The 18,078-nt window shown below is 38.9% G+C and overlaps 1 protein-coding gene across 1 annotated transcript in view; it reads left to right on the forward strand.

Annotated features, from left to right (window-relative positions):
• Positions 1-18,078, forward strand: part of psd2 (pleckstrin and Sec7 domain containing 2) — a 43,229-nt gene that overhangs the window by 11,039 nt on the left and 14,112 nt on the right. Inside the window, exons 2-3 of the mRNA XM_086084918.1 lie at positions 4,320-4,867; positions 7,869-8,633. Of these exons, the coding sequence (XP_085941044.1) occupies positions 4,404-4,867; positions 7,869-8,633 (1,229 nt within the window). The 5' untranslated portion in view covers positions 4,320-4,403. The remainder of the gene's footprint in view (positions 1-4,319; positions 4,868-7,868; positions 8,634-18,078) is intronic.

Raw genomic sequence — 18,078 nt, forward strand, 5'->3', positions numbered from 1 at the left:
CACATCCAACGTGAAGCAAAATGCCACTTAGAAGAACTTGCCAAGTTGTAACTTCACGGTCTTTCTTTTCAAGAGTAACATTTAAACATAAAGAATTTAGACATCATTTCAAAGGAAGGCTCTACATAGAAGAGGATGGTTTCAATCCATCTACCTCTGAGTTATGGGCCCCACACGCTTTCGCTGCGCCACTCTGCTGCTTAATGTAATGTATTCTTACTGTACTTCTTGAGAACACATCGAACGTGAAACAAAATGCCTCTGAAAAGAACTTGCCAAGTTGTAACTTCACGGTCTTTCTTTTCAAGAGTAACATTTAAACGCCAATAATTTGGACATTATTTCAAAAGAAGGCTTCACATAGCAGAGGATGGTTTCTATCCATCGACCTCTGGGTTATGGGCCCAGAACGCTTCCGCTGCGCCACTCTGCTGCTAGGTGTAATGTATTCTTACTGTGTTTATTTGAGAACACATCAAACGTGAAGCAAAATGCCACTGAAAATAACTTGCCAAGTTGTAACTTCACGGTCTTTCTTTTCAAGAGAAACATTTAAACAGCATTTCAAAGGAAGGATCTACATAGCAGAGGATGGTTTCGATCCATCGACCTCTGGGTTATGGGCCCAGCACGCTTCCGCTGCCCCACTCTGCTGCTTTGTATAATGTGTTCTTACTGTGCTTACTTGAGATTACATCCAACATGAAGCAGAAACTTTAACTTCACAGTCTTTCTTTTCAAGAGCAACATTAAAACACAAAGAATTTGGACAGCATTTCAAAAGAAGGCTTTACATAGCAGTGAATGGTTTCGATCCATCGATCTCTGAGTTATCTCTGCGCCACTCTGCTGCTTAATGTAATGTATTCTTACTGTACTTCCTGAGAACACATCGAACATGAAGCAAAATGCCACTGAGAAAACTTGCCAAGTTGTAACTTCACGGTCTTTCTTTTCAAGAGTAACATTTAAACAGACAGAATTTGGACAACATTTTAAAAGAAGGCTCTAATTAGCAGAGGATGGTTTCGATCCATCGAACTCTGGGTTATGGGCCACTCTGCTGTTTGGTGCAAGGCATCCTTACTGTGCTTATTTGAGAACACATCAAACGTGAAGCAAAATGCCACTGAAAAGAACTTGCCAAGTTGTAACTTCACGGTGTTTCTTTTCAAGAGTAACATTTAAACGCAAAGAATTTGGACAGCATTTCAAAAGAAGACTCTACATAGCAGAGAATGGTTTCAACCCATCGACCTCTGGGTTATGGGCCCAGCACGCTTCCGCTGCGCCACTCTGCTGCTCGGTATAATGTGTTCTCACTGTGCTTACTTGAGATTACATCCAACGTGGCGCAGAAACTTAACAAGTAACTTCACAGTCTTTCTTTTCAAGAGTAACATCTAAACGCAAAGATTTTGAACAGCATTTCAAAAGAAGGCTTCACATAGCAGAGGATGGTTTCGATCCATCGACCTCTGGGTTATGGGCCCAGCAAGCTCGGACCAATCATTGGCCTCCAAAATATTTATGTCACGGGCTCCTGTTTTTCTTTTTTTAGAACCAAAAAGGAGTAGGTACCTAAAAAGGCAGTAGATTTGTCGGTGCAAATGGGGCTTTTGTCAAGTAGAGTAAATACCACTGGTGGATACAGGGCTTTACTGTGGCTTTCTTGAGAACACTTTTCCAACATGTTCGAGAATTGAGTGAAAGAGTGATTTTCTGTGCCGCAAGCACAAACTCTAGATAGCAGAGGATGGTTTCAATCCATCTACCTTTGGATTATGGGCCCAGCGTGCGCCCTCTAGGCGACTCAGCCGCCACTTTCCATGGAGACATACTGTTTTTTCTTGAGAAGCGATTGAGCAAGTTCTAGGTCAAAGAGTAGAAAATGCTCACTGGCCCAGCATGCTTCTGCTGCACCACTCAGCTAGCTCTTTTCCAGTTGGTACTGTGTTATTTTGCCCTGAGCAAGTGTTGAGTCGGGTTCTTTACGTTGAAGTGGACTAGGGGCATATTCCCCCCTCAGAAAAGGTACCCTGCTGTGCACTTTTTTTTTCTGTGCTCATTCTCCCATCAACTCAGCACTCTGGGTGGAGCGTCCTTGAAATGAGGGCGTTTCCTGACAAATCTGTCAGAAGTTGAACGGCCATTCTTCCAGAGATTTGAACATATTTTCTAACTTGGAGGACAAATAGTTGGGTTTCCGAGTAACATCACTGACTAATGCTGTACTACATAATGAACCAATGAAACCTGCTCAGATTAGAGGTGGAACATCTAATGAGAGTAGCAGAGGGTGGTTTAGCTGCTGCTGCTGCGCCAATCTGCTGTCTTTGTGCTGCGTTCTCTCTTGTCACTGAATATTTATTAGGTCATGCTAAAGTTCTTACCTGAAATGGTATTTGTCTTTCATGCTGAACTGGGCTGACGATATTATGCGATGGGGATTTAAAATGACACAATAATGAAAGAAGGCATACTTCCCAACATGAAGTACATGATTTGGGGAAAAAGTAATTTATTTTGTCTCACAGCCAATGAGTTGATAGGTCATAACTTCCCAATTATATTATTTAGATAGCAAACTGATGTTTTACCAGCCCTTCACTGCAGCCACTTTCTCTTGCTATTATAGATGTGAGTCTTGCTGTCTTCTCTTTTGTTTCTTCAGTAGTTGGAAAGCATGCTCTATTGGGTTCACTTCACTGAGATCAGTCGACTGACTTGGCAGTTGAAGAATATTCCACTTCTTTGCCTTCTGAATAAAAATTTAATACTTTTTTTTGGCATTTGGCTGTATGTGAATAGAAAGTGTACCTCACAATTTAACTTTCTATTTCTGTCAGCAGTCACATCATCAATAAACATCACCGAGCCCATTCTGTGAGCATGCATGCATACAAGCCATGTTTGATACATAATATGCTTTAAATAAAAATGTTGTTTTTCTTTCTCTATAATTTGCCCATCAATTCTTCTTTGCATAGGAGAACTGGAAAACCAAAAATTAACACTAAAACCCACAATCTGTTCTTGTCCTGCATCCTGGGTAAAATCAGTGTCATAATGATATTATTTATAATAATGCATATTTAGCTTACACTGGAGTGAGCACTTACTCAAACCACACAACGAAAAGATATACAAAATAAACAAGCTGTTTGTTTTTTTATTCGAATTTGACGGCTAAATAGGAACATTTTGTTTCGGAACAATAACAAAACAAGCCTGCTGAGAATATAAAAATAATAATTGCTGAATGTAATTATGTAACACAAAATATTATGCTATGCATCAGTACAATTAATTTACTCTTTGTGAGCATAACTTGGGATTGTGTTTCAGCCATATCACTTCCAATCATGAAATGGAGGACCTTAACATCATTACCTTGTTTCGACCCCTATATTTACATCTCCATAGGTTTAAAAAATAATAATTTTAGAAAGCCATAAAAGCAGTCCATTAGTTTTTCAAAAACACGTTCTGATGTGAGAAATTCTAAAAATAATATATCCATCAAATTATACCAAGTTTGAGCAAAACATATTTTGTGCAATACATGCAGAATCAGAATCTGAAATCACAAGCCAAGTTTCGTCTGGATTTGATTTCACATTTGGCAACCATCAGAATTAAGTCGAACAAACAGTAAATAAGTCGATGTTCATTCATTGTCTTCCATATTATTTCATAGGTAATTGATCACTGAATATGATGAGAATTAATATTTTGACATTATTAATTGACTTCAATTATGATTTACCAAATCCATCACCATATCTATTGTATCTTGTAATTGTTGTTCAGTCAAAAAGAAAGCAGAAGGCATTTCTAATTAACACAAATCTATCTGTAATTAGACTGGTCTTATTAAAATTGCTCTTAGTTAATGATGGAAGACGATCTCCAGAGGTCTTGGCTGCCAAGTGGGCACAACATTGCACTAATGTGAAAGAAAAACCACATTCAAATCAACATTATGCAATTTTCACAAAAAAATAGACAAAGAGTGCAGTGCAGGACCTTACTGGATCATTTTGACAGGATTCAGTCAGGCTTTATTAAATCTCTGTCTGCTTGCATGTGTTTCACACCCTCTTTTCATTGCTAGTTTGGGACCATGTGCAAGCGGGCAAAGTGCTTCAGACAAGTGCAGCGCCTCCTATTAAAGACAGTAAAACATATGCACCCTGTGTGGCTTTTAACTGATAGTGAAAATAACTCAATAACTGTCTACTACGAGCGCTTTACACTAACATTCTCTCAGGTGCACTTTCTGCCTTTTTAATTGACTTTTCCCACTCTCCTTTCAGAACATCCTGCCCAGTTGCCAATCTGAACCTCTGGTCGTCCTCCCCGACCAGAGTGGACAACTGCACCCTGACGTGAAGAGCAACATGACCCAGGAGGGGCAGGCTTTGCCGTCGCCCACCCCATCAGAGAACCCAGCTGAGCCCTTCTCAAGTACCGACAATCTGCCTACGGAGGCTCTGAACCACACAGGGCAAGACAAGGCTGGTGCAGAGGTGAAGGAAGACATCGAGCAGAGAAAGGAAGAGGAGATCGGTGAAGGAGGGGAGGCACACTGTCATGCTGACGGGAGGGCAGAAATAAGGACAGAGGGAGGAGAGGATGATTTGAAAGAGAGTGCTGAGATCCATGATCAACCGACAGAAGGAGGGGAGGAGGAAGAGAGGGATGCGGCAAACGGGGAGGAATGCAGAAATGATGAGGTGAGCTCAACCAGGGAGGAGGGAACACATGCTGCAGATGAGATGAAAGAAGACAAGGTGGGGGGAAAGGATGAAGAGATGCGACCACGCACAGAGGACCAAGAAACTCAGCCCCAGCAAGCAGGACGGTTAGTTCCACAACTCTTCACCTTGTCCTGACAATTACACCATCGCTATTTCAATGTTAAGATGCTCACGCAAGAAGTTTAAGATGGACGATATAGGATAAAAATATGACTCACAGTTCCTTCAACTTCTACTGCTTGGGTCAGATGAGGCTTAGTGCACTCAAATCACCATAACTGAATCTGTTTTTGGCAGAGCATCCACTTGCACAGAGCATCACATAAGCTGTTTATCAACCTTTTTGTATCAGCTTTAATATCCTTAAACAGCACAACAATCTCATACACACTGCATAGTATCATTTCTATGAGTGGGAGAAACAATATTTACGGTTGAAATATGCCGTAACCTGCAGCCATATACTGTCGGTCAGGGATGGGCAGGGTTAGATGATCAAATGTATGACAAAAATACTATTTTAGATATGGACAAAATATATGCATATGTGCAAAATACATGCTCTTAATATATTTCAAATTTCATGATACATTTCTCAATGCACGTATAAACGATCCACTATCCTAACCCAAGCAAACATCAAAATAAGTTATATCCACATATGTAATGCGATTTTTGTATTTCCCAGTGCTAAAGCCTCTCTTGCATAAAAAGAACCATTCAAGGATGGCTAAATAGCAACCCAACATAAAGTGCAAGAATTTATTTTGTGCATTTTCTCACAAAAGTCAACTCACAAAAATTTTAGATTATTGATGTACTATGTTTGTCATGCATATCATTGTAAATCCACAAAAATTAAAATTAAAATAATAATAATAATAATTATATATATATATATATATATATATATATATATATATATATATATATATATATATATATATATATATATTAGGCCGCCACATGTTGTATAGGGCAGTAGACCCGGTCTAAGTGCAACTATATGTCTGCCATCTAGTGTTGAATGGTGAAATTACAACTTAAAACTACCGTAGATGTATATTCGTTAGGTAGCCACAAATTGGCATATTCACAGATTTGTTTTCCATTTTCTAAATATCTTTTGATATATATATAAATATATATATATTTTTTCATTTTTTAGACGTTCTTTTCCCACACTAAGCCCATGTTTTCCATGAGAAATGTATATTGAATGTGTATCAGCATTTTCTGAAGAATTATGTTTGTTTGTTAAAAAATATAAAAAAAATTATCTTTTAATATATATATATATATATATATATATATATACAGTATATATATTTTTGGGTGGTGGGGGTTGGGTCAGAGTCTGGTCCGGGATCGCATGCAACCCTGCAATCCGCGGGCTGCCAATTGCTAATTTCTGTTGTCGGTGTATAATGAGATCTAAGTGTTGTATGAAAGTTCTGACTGTACAGATAAATTGCTCTGTTATAAAGATATTAATTCACAGCATTGTTGTGGTTAAGTTTTATTGTGGTTTGAAACAGATTTTTCCCTTGTGTAAATTAGAACGGCCACAGTGCATTTCTACACATCTGCAAAGTACTTCAGTAATTGTTGAAATATAATTAAATTGTTATTAGACTTCCCTCCACTCCCTCCAAGTATTGTTTTGGATCTTGTAAAACTATACTGGCATACTTAGTTTTGCATCTGGAGACAAATATATGCTGAACATTTTTAATGGTAAAATGTAATATTTTGAAATCCTTTAAAAAAATAAAATAAAATAAAAGGCTAAAAATAAATCAAAATATTAGTAACATGGAAGTAGGAATGTGCTTTCAGCTATTCATAAAATGGTTTCTTCAGTTTTCATTGTAGCCATATGTGTATGTTTGACTACAAAATAATTCCAGGGGTCCATTTCACAAAGCATGTTCAACAAACACTGAGACTAACCCTGAACAGCGAGTTAACATACACTGAGAAAGGAAACTCTGCGTTTTCGGTTCCAGGACAGCTGATTTGAGGTCGTTTTATCAACGCAGAGTAGTTTCACCTGGAGTTAGCACTACACTAAAAAGACCACATCAATAGAGCCCAGATTCGTCGAGTTTTTGTTTTTTTACCCCTCTCAACTGAAAATCTTATTGCGATCATATGGCGAATTTGAACATGTCTTTAGAAAAAAAGTGCAACACAACACCGCAGCGGGGGAAGCGGCGTGGGAGAACGTTGCTGCTCGGGTCGATGCGTAAATTTAAATGTAGTCGTTTGCAATCACAAACATATTACAGGGGAAACCTGATTAATGGAAGCTCATTAATTCATTTCATTTAAGTGCTATCCTGCGGGAGAAAAGTGCACTTGACTTAAGATGAAATATGAAAACATTATTCAAACGGTTATAAGAAAAAAATAGAGCACAACACGTATATGCTGTGAGGTGAGCGCATGACAACGTACGGCTGGTAATGTTGCAAATGTAAGTTGCGTATGTAGATGATTGACTGTGATGTGAAACGGTACCGTTCAAAAAGATAACTGTCCAAAAATGCCAGCATATTCTATACGCAGTCTGATAACAAGCTCGCGACAAATATTTAATTCCCTGCTCAATTTTGCGGCACCTTCATCAATTGGGTCATTGTCAAAAGGACATGCTATGTTTGTGACAAAAGTGGACTTTAAGCTATAGACTATAGGCATATTTATGCAAAAAGTCGCCGCAGTGGACTGAATGAATGAGGAAATGAAATGTCGTGTGTGGCTGAAAGGAGGCGGGGACAGGGAAAATTTTGAGGTTCATTGTGAAAAACCTGCTACCGACCAGGTTAGGTTCATGGACACTGTTACTACGGTAAATGACCAAGAGCTTTAATGACCTCTTTTTATGAAACAGGCTACAGTTACCTCTTTTCCTCTTGTTTCAGTTACCTCCCTTTCTGAAACGGAAGACACAGAGTTTGCCACATTTCAGGGTTTCTTGAACCAGGGTTCTCGCTAAACCTGCTTTGTGAAATAGACCCCAGCACGGCATGGAATGATCTAATCTGCCTGATGATGCAATCACATGCAAAATATGTTTTTCTCTTCTTCATTTTGATGCAGATTAACAAATGGGATAAACGGGAATCAAGATGAGGACGAAGGTGGCGACGGGGACTATGAAGGATACGAGGGCGGGCCTCATATACATTTAGACACTTTTAGCTCTGACTTTGAATCCACTGTGGAGCAGGCTGACACAGAAGTGGAGGAGGAGGAGGAAGATGTGCCAAAAGAAGGAGGTGGGAAAAGAAACCAGGACAGTTTCAGCTCAGCATTTGAGCAGATTGTTGAGCAGGTGCAAGAAAAAGAAGAGGACGAACAGGAGACGGGGTTAGAAGAAGAGAGACAAAAAGCTCAGGTGGACAGCAGAGACGGCTTCAGCTCCACGTTTGAGCGCATCGTGGAGTCTGCCTTGCTGAGAGGCGGGACCTGTTACAGCAGTTTGGACTCTCTGGACGTGCTGTCGCTCACCGACGAGACTGACAGCTGCGTCAGCTTTGAAGCGCCGCTGACACCGCTCATCCAACAGAGGGCTTTCTTACAAGGCCCCGAGCCTCTTGAGCTGGAGCTGGCAACTGTTCAAGAGCAGGAAGGGGCTGAGGCTGGACCAGATGCCCCGACCGATGGACCCAGGGATGGGGATGGTACTGGGGGTGGAGCTGGGGCTGTGGCAGGAATAGAAGGAAGCCCACTGAGGACCACCATACCAGGAAGCAGGTCAGAGTTTGTTCTAAGTCAGCCTGGACGCTGGGCCATCCCCAATGGATACCATGCGGATGCCCAGGAAGCCATGGAGACACGTGGAGCCATGCACAACTCTGTCAGGTAAGAAAATGTGTTTACCGTTATAGGTAGAATTGTCTTGCAAGCCATTTCTAATGAGACATGATATTTAATGAGATGACACTGATACATATGTTCTTCTTCTTATTATTTTTTTAATCAGTCTCTCTAATGTTGCTAAATAAGAGACTCTACATTGGGATATAAAGATCTTTCTTTAAAATTATTTGTCATTGTTGTAAAATGTATGTATCAAAAGTACTAGTGATATTAATAAGAGCAGATAAGTGTGCTGTTATAGTTTCCAGATTTCTTTCTCCATTTTGAAAAACAAAACAACAACAACATTATATTTTTACAGAAAACTAAAATACAGATTTGCTGGCAGATTTCACCAGTTACTAAAACATGTTAGAATCTTCATAGAGATCCTGACGTTTACATTCTATGACCTTGACTGAACCAGCAGGTGGCGTGAGGCTGCATGGGAGGCAGTGTGGTAAGGCAGCTTGAGGAACGGGTGTCTGTAATTTCTTGTTACTCCAATTTACAGTAAACGTAGAAGCAAAGTTAGCCAAAACTTCAGTACAGTACACTTACTTTACAGAGGAGACAACGACGCAAACAGGAATATTCCACCAAAAAAAAAAAAACATAGTTTCCGGTATACTGGTGGAATCACCCTTCCTCACTTGCTAAAGTTGGGACTAGGTTAGAGTTAACGCTACAAAAATCTGAAATTAATTAAATACAAATTAGACTGCATGCGATTGGCTGGTGACCAATTCAGGGTGTAGGGAGGGATAGGCTCCAACAAGCCTGGATGAGGATTTTACAGATGATTCTTACTTCTATTTACAGCTGACCGCCTTAATTTATTATTTTTCTCTGCCTTCTACCAAGAGACTCCAAGTGGTTGTTTGTTATGCTTTGATCTGAGGTCACCTCACCAAATAATGGTGTCATGTGTTTCCATGCTTAGAAAGAAAATGAAACGCCTTCTTCATACACCAACAGCCGGATCATAATTATTTCTGACAATTAATGGTTTTAAAAATAAAATAAAATAAATCATACAAAGTACAGTATACCAACGACAAGCTGTGTTGACAATTAATAAATCTTTAAATAGTCAGTTGCCCTGCGATTGGCTGGCAACCAGTTGTACTGTACTGGGATAGGCTCCAGCACCCTCACAACTCTTGTGAGGTATAAGTGGTTCAGAAAATGGATGGATTGTCAGTTGACAAAAATATCATCATCTGACTTTTTTTATTTAATTCTTTGAACATTTATTAAGCCATTCCTCATAAAATATAATGGCACATCTTAAGTAAATTGCCACGTAGTCATACCATTTAAACTCTGAATATTAACAGTGTTGACTTACAGATTTTTTGGTTTGTTTGTTTTTTACCTGTGTCATTTAGTAAATAATTTTGGTGTTATGATGGCATGTGTTCGGACCTGGATTTTCATTATTTCCTGTTTTTTCTTCTTCTCCCAAATCTGAACAAATCGGTGGGAGACCAGTGCGCACAATCGATTGAGAACTGCTTGATCATATTCAGTTCCAGATTCTTAATATGTCTCTTGAACACAGTTTTGTAGTAACAGAAAAACACAATAACAAAATTGCTTCTTCCATCATAACCATTGCTAGAATAGATTTTACTTTGTAGATTATATAACGTTTATTAGTCCCACAATGGGGAAAAGTGCAAAATCAAATTTAAGTCTGATGTGTTTTTAATGCTTTAGACCAAGGGTGTCAAACATATGGCCCACGGGCCGGATCAGGCCCGCAAAGGGATTTAATTCGGCCCGCAAGATGTTTTTGTAAAGTAAAAAAAATAAATAAAGAGTAATGTCCTACCAATTAATCAGCCGGTCACAATCAAAGCATATAAATTCATAATTTCACAAGGAATCCTCACATGAGCAATTCAACTTGTACACAGAATTGCTATGGATGCTGTCATTTTACATGCAATTAAAGTTAATAAAAAAATAAAAATACATAGACCAGCATAAATCAAACACAATTGTGCTGAATAAGAGATACATTCAATCTAAACATAACTTCATTAATGGCACCACACAACACAATTCTGTGAACAATATACAGGTACTGTATATGCAAAATAGGTAGATACAACACCGGAACTCATATGGGCAAAGTGTTACCGTGTTTCATTTGCATTCCTGTTATTTTTTGGAACAATATATTTACAGTTGCGCCACGCAATTTAGGGCTGGCCCGCAAATAGCGAAAATCTGCAAATAATTGATGCCATTTTTTTTTATTATATACAATGATTTTACCAATCCAGCCCACTTGGTAATATATTTTCCTCCACGTGGCCCCTTAGCTAATATGAGTTTGACACCCCTGCTTTAGACTCTAGTACAGACTGGCAAATACAGTCACCTCCAAAAGTACTGGAACAGCAAGGTCAATTCATTTGTTTTTGTTGTTGCCTTTATCTGGCCAAGTCAATAACTGGACCTTAACTCAATAGAGCATGTGTTTTACCTCCTGAATTGGAGACTGAATGAAGAAACCCCCTGAAGAAAAAAGAACTGAATGGAAAAGCATTTCATTTGACAAATGCAACATGTCTTGTGAAGTCAAATGGGTCGAAGGCTTGATTCAGTTATCGCAAGTAAGGGTTAGCCACCAAATATTAAATGTTATTCATGTTAATATAATGTCCCAATACTTTTGTTCACTTGAAAAGTGGGTGGGTTCAAACAAGGGGTCCTGAGTTGTTGTTTTTTTACAATGAAATAAAAGTTGGAATTCTAAACTTTTGTCTCATGCTCATCTTTTGATCTGAAACCCAAAATATCTTAAGTATACAACAAAAACAAAATAATTGACCTCGCCATACCAATACTTTTGGAGGGGACTGTTGTGATTCAATGGATGTAACCATTTTTTTTTCGCCATCTAATGCAAAGGCCCAAGAACCAGTGGGTATCACTCACTCACTTTAATGACCTTAAAAGTACTAACCGTGTCTGAAGAACACAGATGAGTACTACTGAAGGGGGCTCTGCTAACAGGAACCATATGACGAGAGCCATGTTGTAACCTGAACTATGGTACTAGCACGGCTGTTTGTTTTGCCCGCACACATTCGTCCCCCACACTGCCCCCACTAGCGTTTCTACAGTTACAGATTGACTGGAATGCCAAATAGATGCACAGACCTCTGACATGATCTCCCCTGCTAACTGCTGGGATTTGTTTTCCAGACTCTGCTGGTGCTTCCACAGCTCAGTAAGCTTTGATAAGATGATGCGGGTCCAATCCCCCCCATCTACAGATGTTGTGCTTTAGGCAAAGGCTTGCTTCCTGGCCAGCAGTGCCAAGCTGAAAGAGCTATTGTTTATGCAATGACATCATCGTCTTCAGCTTTCCTCTACCCAGCAGGCTCTACGTGTGCGTGCATGTGTGTGTATGAGAGATTATTGCCCCTCTGTGCTAGCTGCCTTGCCACACATTTGACCAATTAAATCTAGAGTGGATACATCTGGTGGGGTAGTTTTAAAGATGGTGTCTATTTCGTAATCAACCAGTCACTGATGGCTATGCAACAAACGTTTGGGGCTATCAAAGAGGGATTTATCTGGGCCAACTATTATAGTGCGAGTCAGTAGAATCTTCTATTATTTGTGCAGAACAATTATAACCTTAGAGATATTCTTGAAGCCACTCTTCTTTTGTGGAATTTAAGACCCTAAGGAAAATGTTGGCGTCCCTCTTTTTTTGTGACTCACAGCATCTGCAAAGCAGATGTGAGGAAAAGCAAATATTTTCCTTGCAATGTAACTTCTTTTTGTCCTCTTCTGTTCCGGCCTCATCCTCCCTATTGGATAGTCTGGCAACCACCCAGGGTCACCAAGATAAGTAGTCTTTATTGAGGCAAAGTCCATCTATAGAACAGTTTACTCAAACTGTTGGCACTGTTGTCTCAATTATCAATAATAATAAAAATATATATTTTAATTTTAATTTTAATTTTAATTTTAATTTTAATTTTAATTTTAATTTTAATTTTAATTTTAATTTTAATTTTAATTTTAATTTTAAGGTATGCAGTAAGTCTTCCAGTATTTTATGCGAGTGGTTTACTGGCTTAATTGGTGCAAACATGTAATATGTCTATTCATAAAAGACTTCCTAACATGAGCACACATTTTCATTGCAGGTCAGCACAGTACAATGTATAAAATTTGGCAAAACAGTAGGATTTTTTGTGAACAAACACTGGCAAGCATCGTTGATGCTTTCTTGCCTTTCATTGTTCTAACCAGGCCTCATGCAGTAAAGTAGACAACAGCCCCCCTGGGCATATATAAAACCCTTGCGAGCATTGCAGATGTTTTGTCGTGAGCTTTTCGGCACATGGAAATACAAAGTGAAGGGTACATTTCAAGGTTGATCTAGTAAACTACTGAGTAGCTCAGGTTTACTATTTCATCAATCCGATTACACCACGCTGAGAAATCCTTCACACAGACAGCTAATATGAACCTGTCGATGTGCGGTTTACTCATCTACATGTGTACAGCATCTGTGGCTGCACATTTGCATGCAAGCACGCCTTTCACAGTGTGTCTGTGCTGGAAACATGCTGCGAGTGTGTTCCTCCCCCTCCCGTTTGCGTTCAGGCCTACCAGATCTAAGCCCATGCACAGCAGAAAAAAAAAAGACAAGAGCATTTGATTCCCATATCAGAGAGCCTGGAGAACTAATCTCTTACACGGATGCCGTCATGTGAAGAGCCCTGTGTGCATTAAAGGCACGTATGCTAGTGCATGTGCAAATAAAATTGTAAATAGTGGAGACAAATATATGACCTCATATCTCTCCTTGTGCTGTTATAAATACCTTCACATATGCATATTAACGGATGACACTACTAGATTCAAACCTTTAATGTGATTCTATAGCGTGGCAAAACCATCCTGCAGATTATCCCCTCCTGGCTCTCTGTTAATGATATAGATACACACACACGCATACACGCGTACACTGACAGGAATAGCTCGGCACTCACACACAAGCAGTAATACATACAAATTCTGCTGCATCCTCCCCACAGGCTCACACACACAGTCGCTGAATCATCTTAGCACTGACAGATTTATTCGTGTCTATTTATAGCTGCAGTCTGTGCGTTTCACACACATCGTGAAGTCTCACTGTAACAATAACAGGTTTGCATGAGTTGCACATCTTCCACACATGCTTCTCTCTTTGTGTCTGACTTCTAATGAGTCAACATTTACAAGAGATTTGTGCCTGCTTTTAGCATTCGGTGTTAAATTCAGACAAAATTCATGGCCAGCAAGGAAGTTTAGTCATAGGGTAGATCCCATTCAATGACCGTGTGAATCAAAAGTGTGATTGGTTGTCTATATCATTTAGTTTTTATTTGTTTTGACTTGTGTTTTTGTGACTTCATTTAGTTTTAATTCGATTTTAGAGAAACTTTCTTCATTTTTATTTAAAAAATCCACACTTGTATTGTTTTTTTCCCCTTAGTTTTAGCATTAGTTTCAGTTTTTTTTTTTAATTATTATTATTATATGGACTTTCGGTTGAATACAAGATTAAAAAAGGTCACTAAGTAATGTGTACTAATAAAGTAAAGTAAGCTATAATTCTCAAATGACTGTTTGACCTTCCTTCTTCTATACGGATTACAATAAATACACTTAAAATGAGCTCCGAAAGCTCAGGTATGATATTAATTGACAAAGCTGAAAACAGAGATGAAAACATTTTCGCTAAAATTTAAGTTAGCTTTTTCAAAACGTAAGATGTAGTTTCAGTTAAGTTTTCTTTTTTTTTTCTAAAATCATTTTCATTTCATTAACGAAAAAGTTGTTTTCAATTTTAGTTGTAGTTATTTAGTTCGTTTTTGTGCTACACCTTGGAACTAGCAGGTTTTTTATAGATGCAATTTCAAATAAACATGAAAATATGAGTTTGAAATCTCATTCAATCTGCACCACTTTAAATCCATACAAGTTCATAACATTACCATTTCAAATTGAAACGTGATAATGCTAATGTGTGACTGTACTGCCGAAAATAAGGAAGGGGCAGCTATTGCAATGCATTCTGGGACTAGCATCAGTACATGCACCGCACAGGTTATAAATTTATGCATCACACCTTGGTTTATTTTAAGTGTTTGAAAACAATAAAAAAATAAAATAAATTGAAGGGCTTAAGCGAGTTTAAATATAACTTTGTTATAATTATTTTCTTGTATTTGCATTACATGATCAATATTCATTAAGTATTTCAGTTATGTCCTGTTCACATGTTCAAATGTGGATTAAACTGGGGTCATAATGTTTTTATTATGCTCTGTGTCTTTTTCCTGGTTTGAAGCCGTTTCTAATAAAGTCACTGGAAAGAGTGAGTGCTTTGACTAATGGAGCCTTTCCAGTGGGCGCCTACATTAGCAATCCGCTAAGTCATCCTCTGTGTTAGCTGCCATGAGAAGATGACATCTGTCCTGCAATCGCTGTTTGTGAAAGGCTTGAGCAAATGGCAAAGGTTATCCATGAGTCGTGGAACTTTGTTTGCAAAATGATCAAAGACCTTTTTTTTTTCTAGTGTTGGTGTGTTGGACCAACAGTATTCACCTGCAAACTACAGCAAGGCATGAAACAGATTGCTCCTAAATACCATTTAACAGTCCATCATTGTAACATCGCTATTCTTATCTGCTCTTATATTTCTGACTTTCCACCTGCTTTTCTATCATCTGTTTCTTTTTTCCTTCTTTCCACTTGACCAGAAAGAGGAAGGGGTGCATGCAATGCGGTGTCAGCATGTTTTCCTGCGTTTGGTGGCTGCTGTAGTTTGACAATGGCATTTCATCATGTATATATTTAGGCTAGAGATGAGCATGTACTGCATTTCCTTCATTGATGATAGAAAAATGACCAATCATTTCAAATGTTATATTCATATATTCTGCATAAAATAACCACCAAATCAATAACTGGCGGATTGGCTTAATCAACAGTCAGTTACACATGTAGAAATCATAATGATCAATTGATTAACATTTTACTATGTCCATGTTTAATTTATATGTATTGTAACCTCAGTGCAATCAATTTGGAGAAATTTGGAGGCAGCATGGTGTCACAGTGCTAGAAAATACAAAGAAAAAGAAAGAATCGTTGTAGAAGAAGAAATTGAAGGAAGTAGCTAACTGTATAACTACATTGCGGCTGCAACGCTTCTCTTTGTGATTATTATTGTGGCGAGTGACTTTTTTGACACCAAACACAATCAGTAGCTCCTCGATTTGTGTTGAGCTTCTGACCGCTTCTTAATGGGGGATTGTTCCATTTCTGGGCTATGGCCAGTCTACTGTCAATGAAGCTCCTCCCCTAACTTCAACATAGCTCCTTGGATGGCATCAAAGTGCAATACAAGAACAAAAACAGCAAACAATTGAGTTTCCAAAGAGTGGGAATTGGGTCCAAAAACAAGCTAGGTGAATTTGCTTGTAGCGACTCAAATAGATACTGCTGCTACTCTGTACTAGTACCACATTTCTCCACTTTTCCCCAATTTTTATTTATCTTCTTATAACATTGCACATTGCAAAATACAGTACAACAATTTAGGACGTGCTGAAGTGATGTGCGGAAGTTGAGCAGGAGCCATATTGTACAGAACCTCAAGGATCATCAGACCTTGCATCAGGAAAAGTCTCCCAAGTGCTCTGCTCCGCCCCCACATCCTCTCCAGCGGAGTTTACAGACAGCCAAGAAACTTCTAGGGGGAAAAAATATCCACATTTATTCCCCGCCCGTTGACAGTATGGCGGAATAACAGAGCTACGTATCATTCGTAGGCTGTACTTATATGAGAGCGGACTTCCGCTCGACTGCACTAACATTCGGACTTGGCTGCAATGAAATAACCAAACGGACCCATGCAGATTGGAGTGAGAGCCGCCGGATGATGTGTCGGTCGGACATCGCGCCTTTGACCAGTCATTTCCCTGATCTGAAACGATGTGGAAAGAGGAATATGATGTTCACTTCGATTTTTTACTGCAACTCCTGTAAGTTGAATGGTTTTTTTTCCCGAGTGCAATGGAAGCTTTTACTGTCGAATTGGCGATTTTGCAGCGTAGCAAAGTGGAAAGTGTGAGCCGGCGTTGCAAGGAAAATGACTCAAACTCGTAATATTTAATGATGAATATCACTATTTGCATATCTTTCAGTCGCATTTGGGCGGATTCTGATGACATCTTACCTAATTGTGCGCAGCGCAATAATTAAATAGAAAAATAAGCTTGAAATGTCTTCTTCTTTTTCTTTTTTCTTTTGTACTTTTTTTTTGCCTTGATATTATAACATTATCCTGCAAGTGACTGTAATGTATTGCCCTAAAACGGTGACTTTAGCCGATTGAAATACGTTTTCCTTTCCCCTGTGGTTATCTTCATGAACGTACCCTGACCTGTAGCCTGGCCACCAATTTGATAAATCAATATGAGCTAACTCTTTACACAATGGTAACCTTCGTTGATGAAGCAGCAGTTTAAAGGTATACATATATTGCAACTGTTTTTTTTTTTTGGTATATATCATATCTGCAATCCTCATCAGGTAAAACATGCTGAAACACAATAGCACAGACACAAAAGCTTTGCTGTGTTATGTAGTGTACCTTGGTGAACCACAATTGAACAATGACACGCCAGAATTTCATAATTTTTGATTACCCCTCATGCCGCCATGCAGATAGGTCACTTTGTCTCACTCGCGCTCCCTCTCATGCTTACACATATAAACATACCTTAGAGGTAGTCAACTTAGGTGTTTGTGCAACACTAAAGAGTTTAGGTGAGTCACTGGCATGCACCATCATGTTTACTGTGTCTAACAATGACACAAATATTTTAAGACAGACTGGAGCCCTCAGTGAGCAGATATATAGAAACTATGCATATCAATATATGCAGTCAATTACTATAGTCTACATCAGGGGTGCTCAAGTTCGGTCCTCGAGAGCCCCTATCCAGCCTGTTTTCCATGTTTCCCTCCTGCAACACAGCTGAATCTAATCATCAGCTATTCAGCGAGCTTTCCAGGAGCCTGATAACGATCCTGATCATGAATCAGGTGTGTTAGTGGAGAGAAACTTGGAAAACAGGCTGGATAGGGGCTCTCGAGGACCGAACTTGAGCACCCCTGGTCTACATACATCACTTCCATGCTATGTAGTGTAGTGTTATGAACAGTCTAGCACTGGGGTCAGCGATCTTTTTGAAAGTGAAAGCTACTTCTTGGCAACAGATTAAATTAATGCAAAGGCCTACCAGTTTGATACACGCTTTTGAAATGGTACATTTGCTCAAATTAACTTTAGTTGTGAATATTAATAATCAATATTAAGACACAGATCAAGTGTTTACATTTTCAAATTACC

Source organism: Leptonotus elevatus, chromosome 9 (assembly GCF_054856555.1).
Source record: "Leptonotus elevatus isolate MCC_2025b chromosome 9, RoL_Lele_1.0, whole genome shotgun sequence".
In the NCBI taxonomy this organism is placed as follows: domain Eukaryota; kingdom Metazoa; phylum Chordata; class Actinopteri; order Syngnathiformes; family Syngnathidae; genus Leptonotus; species Leptonotus elevatus.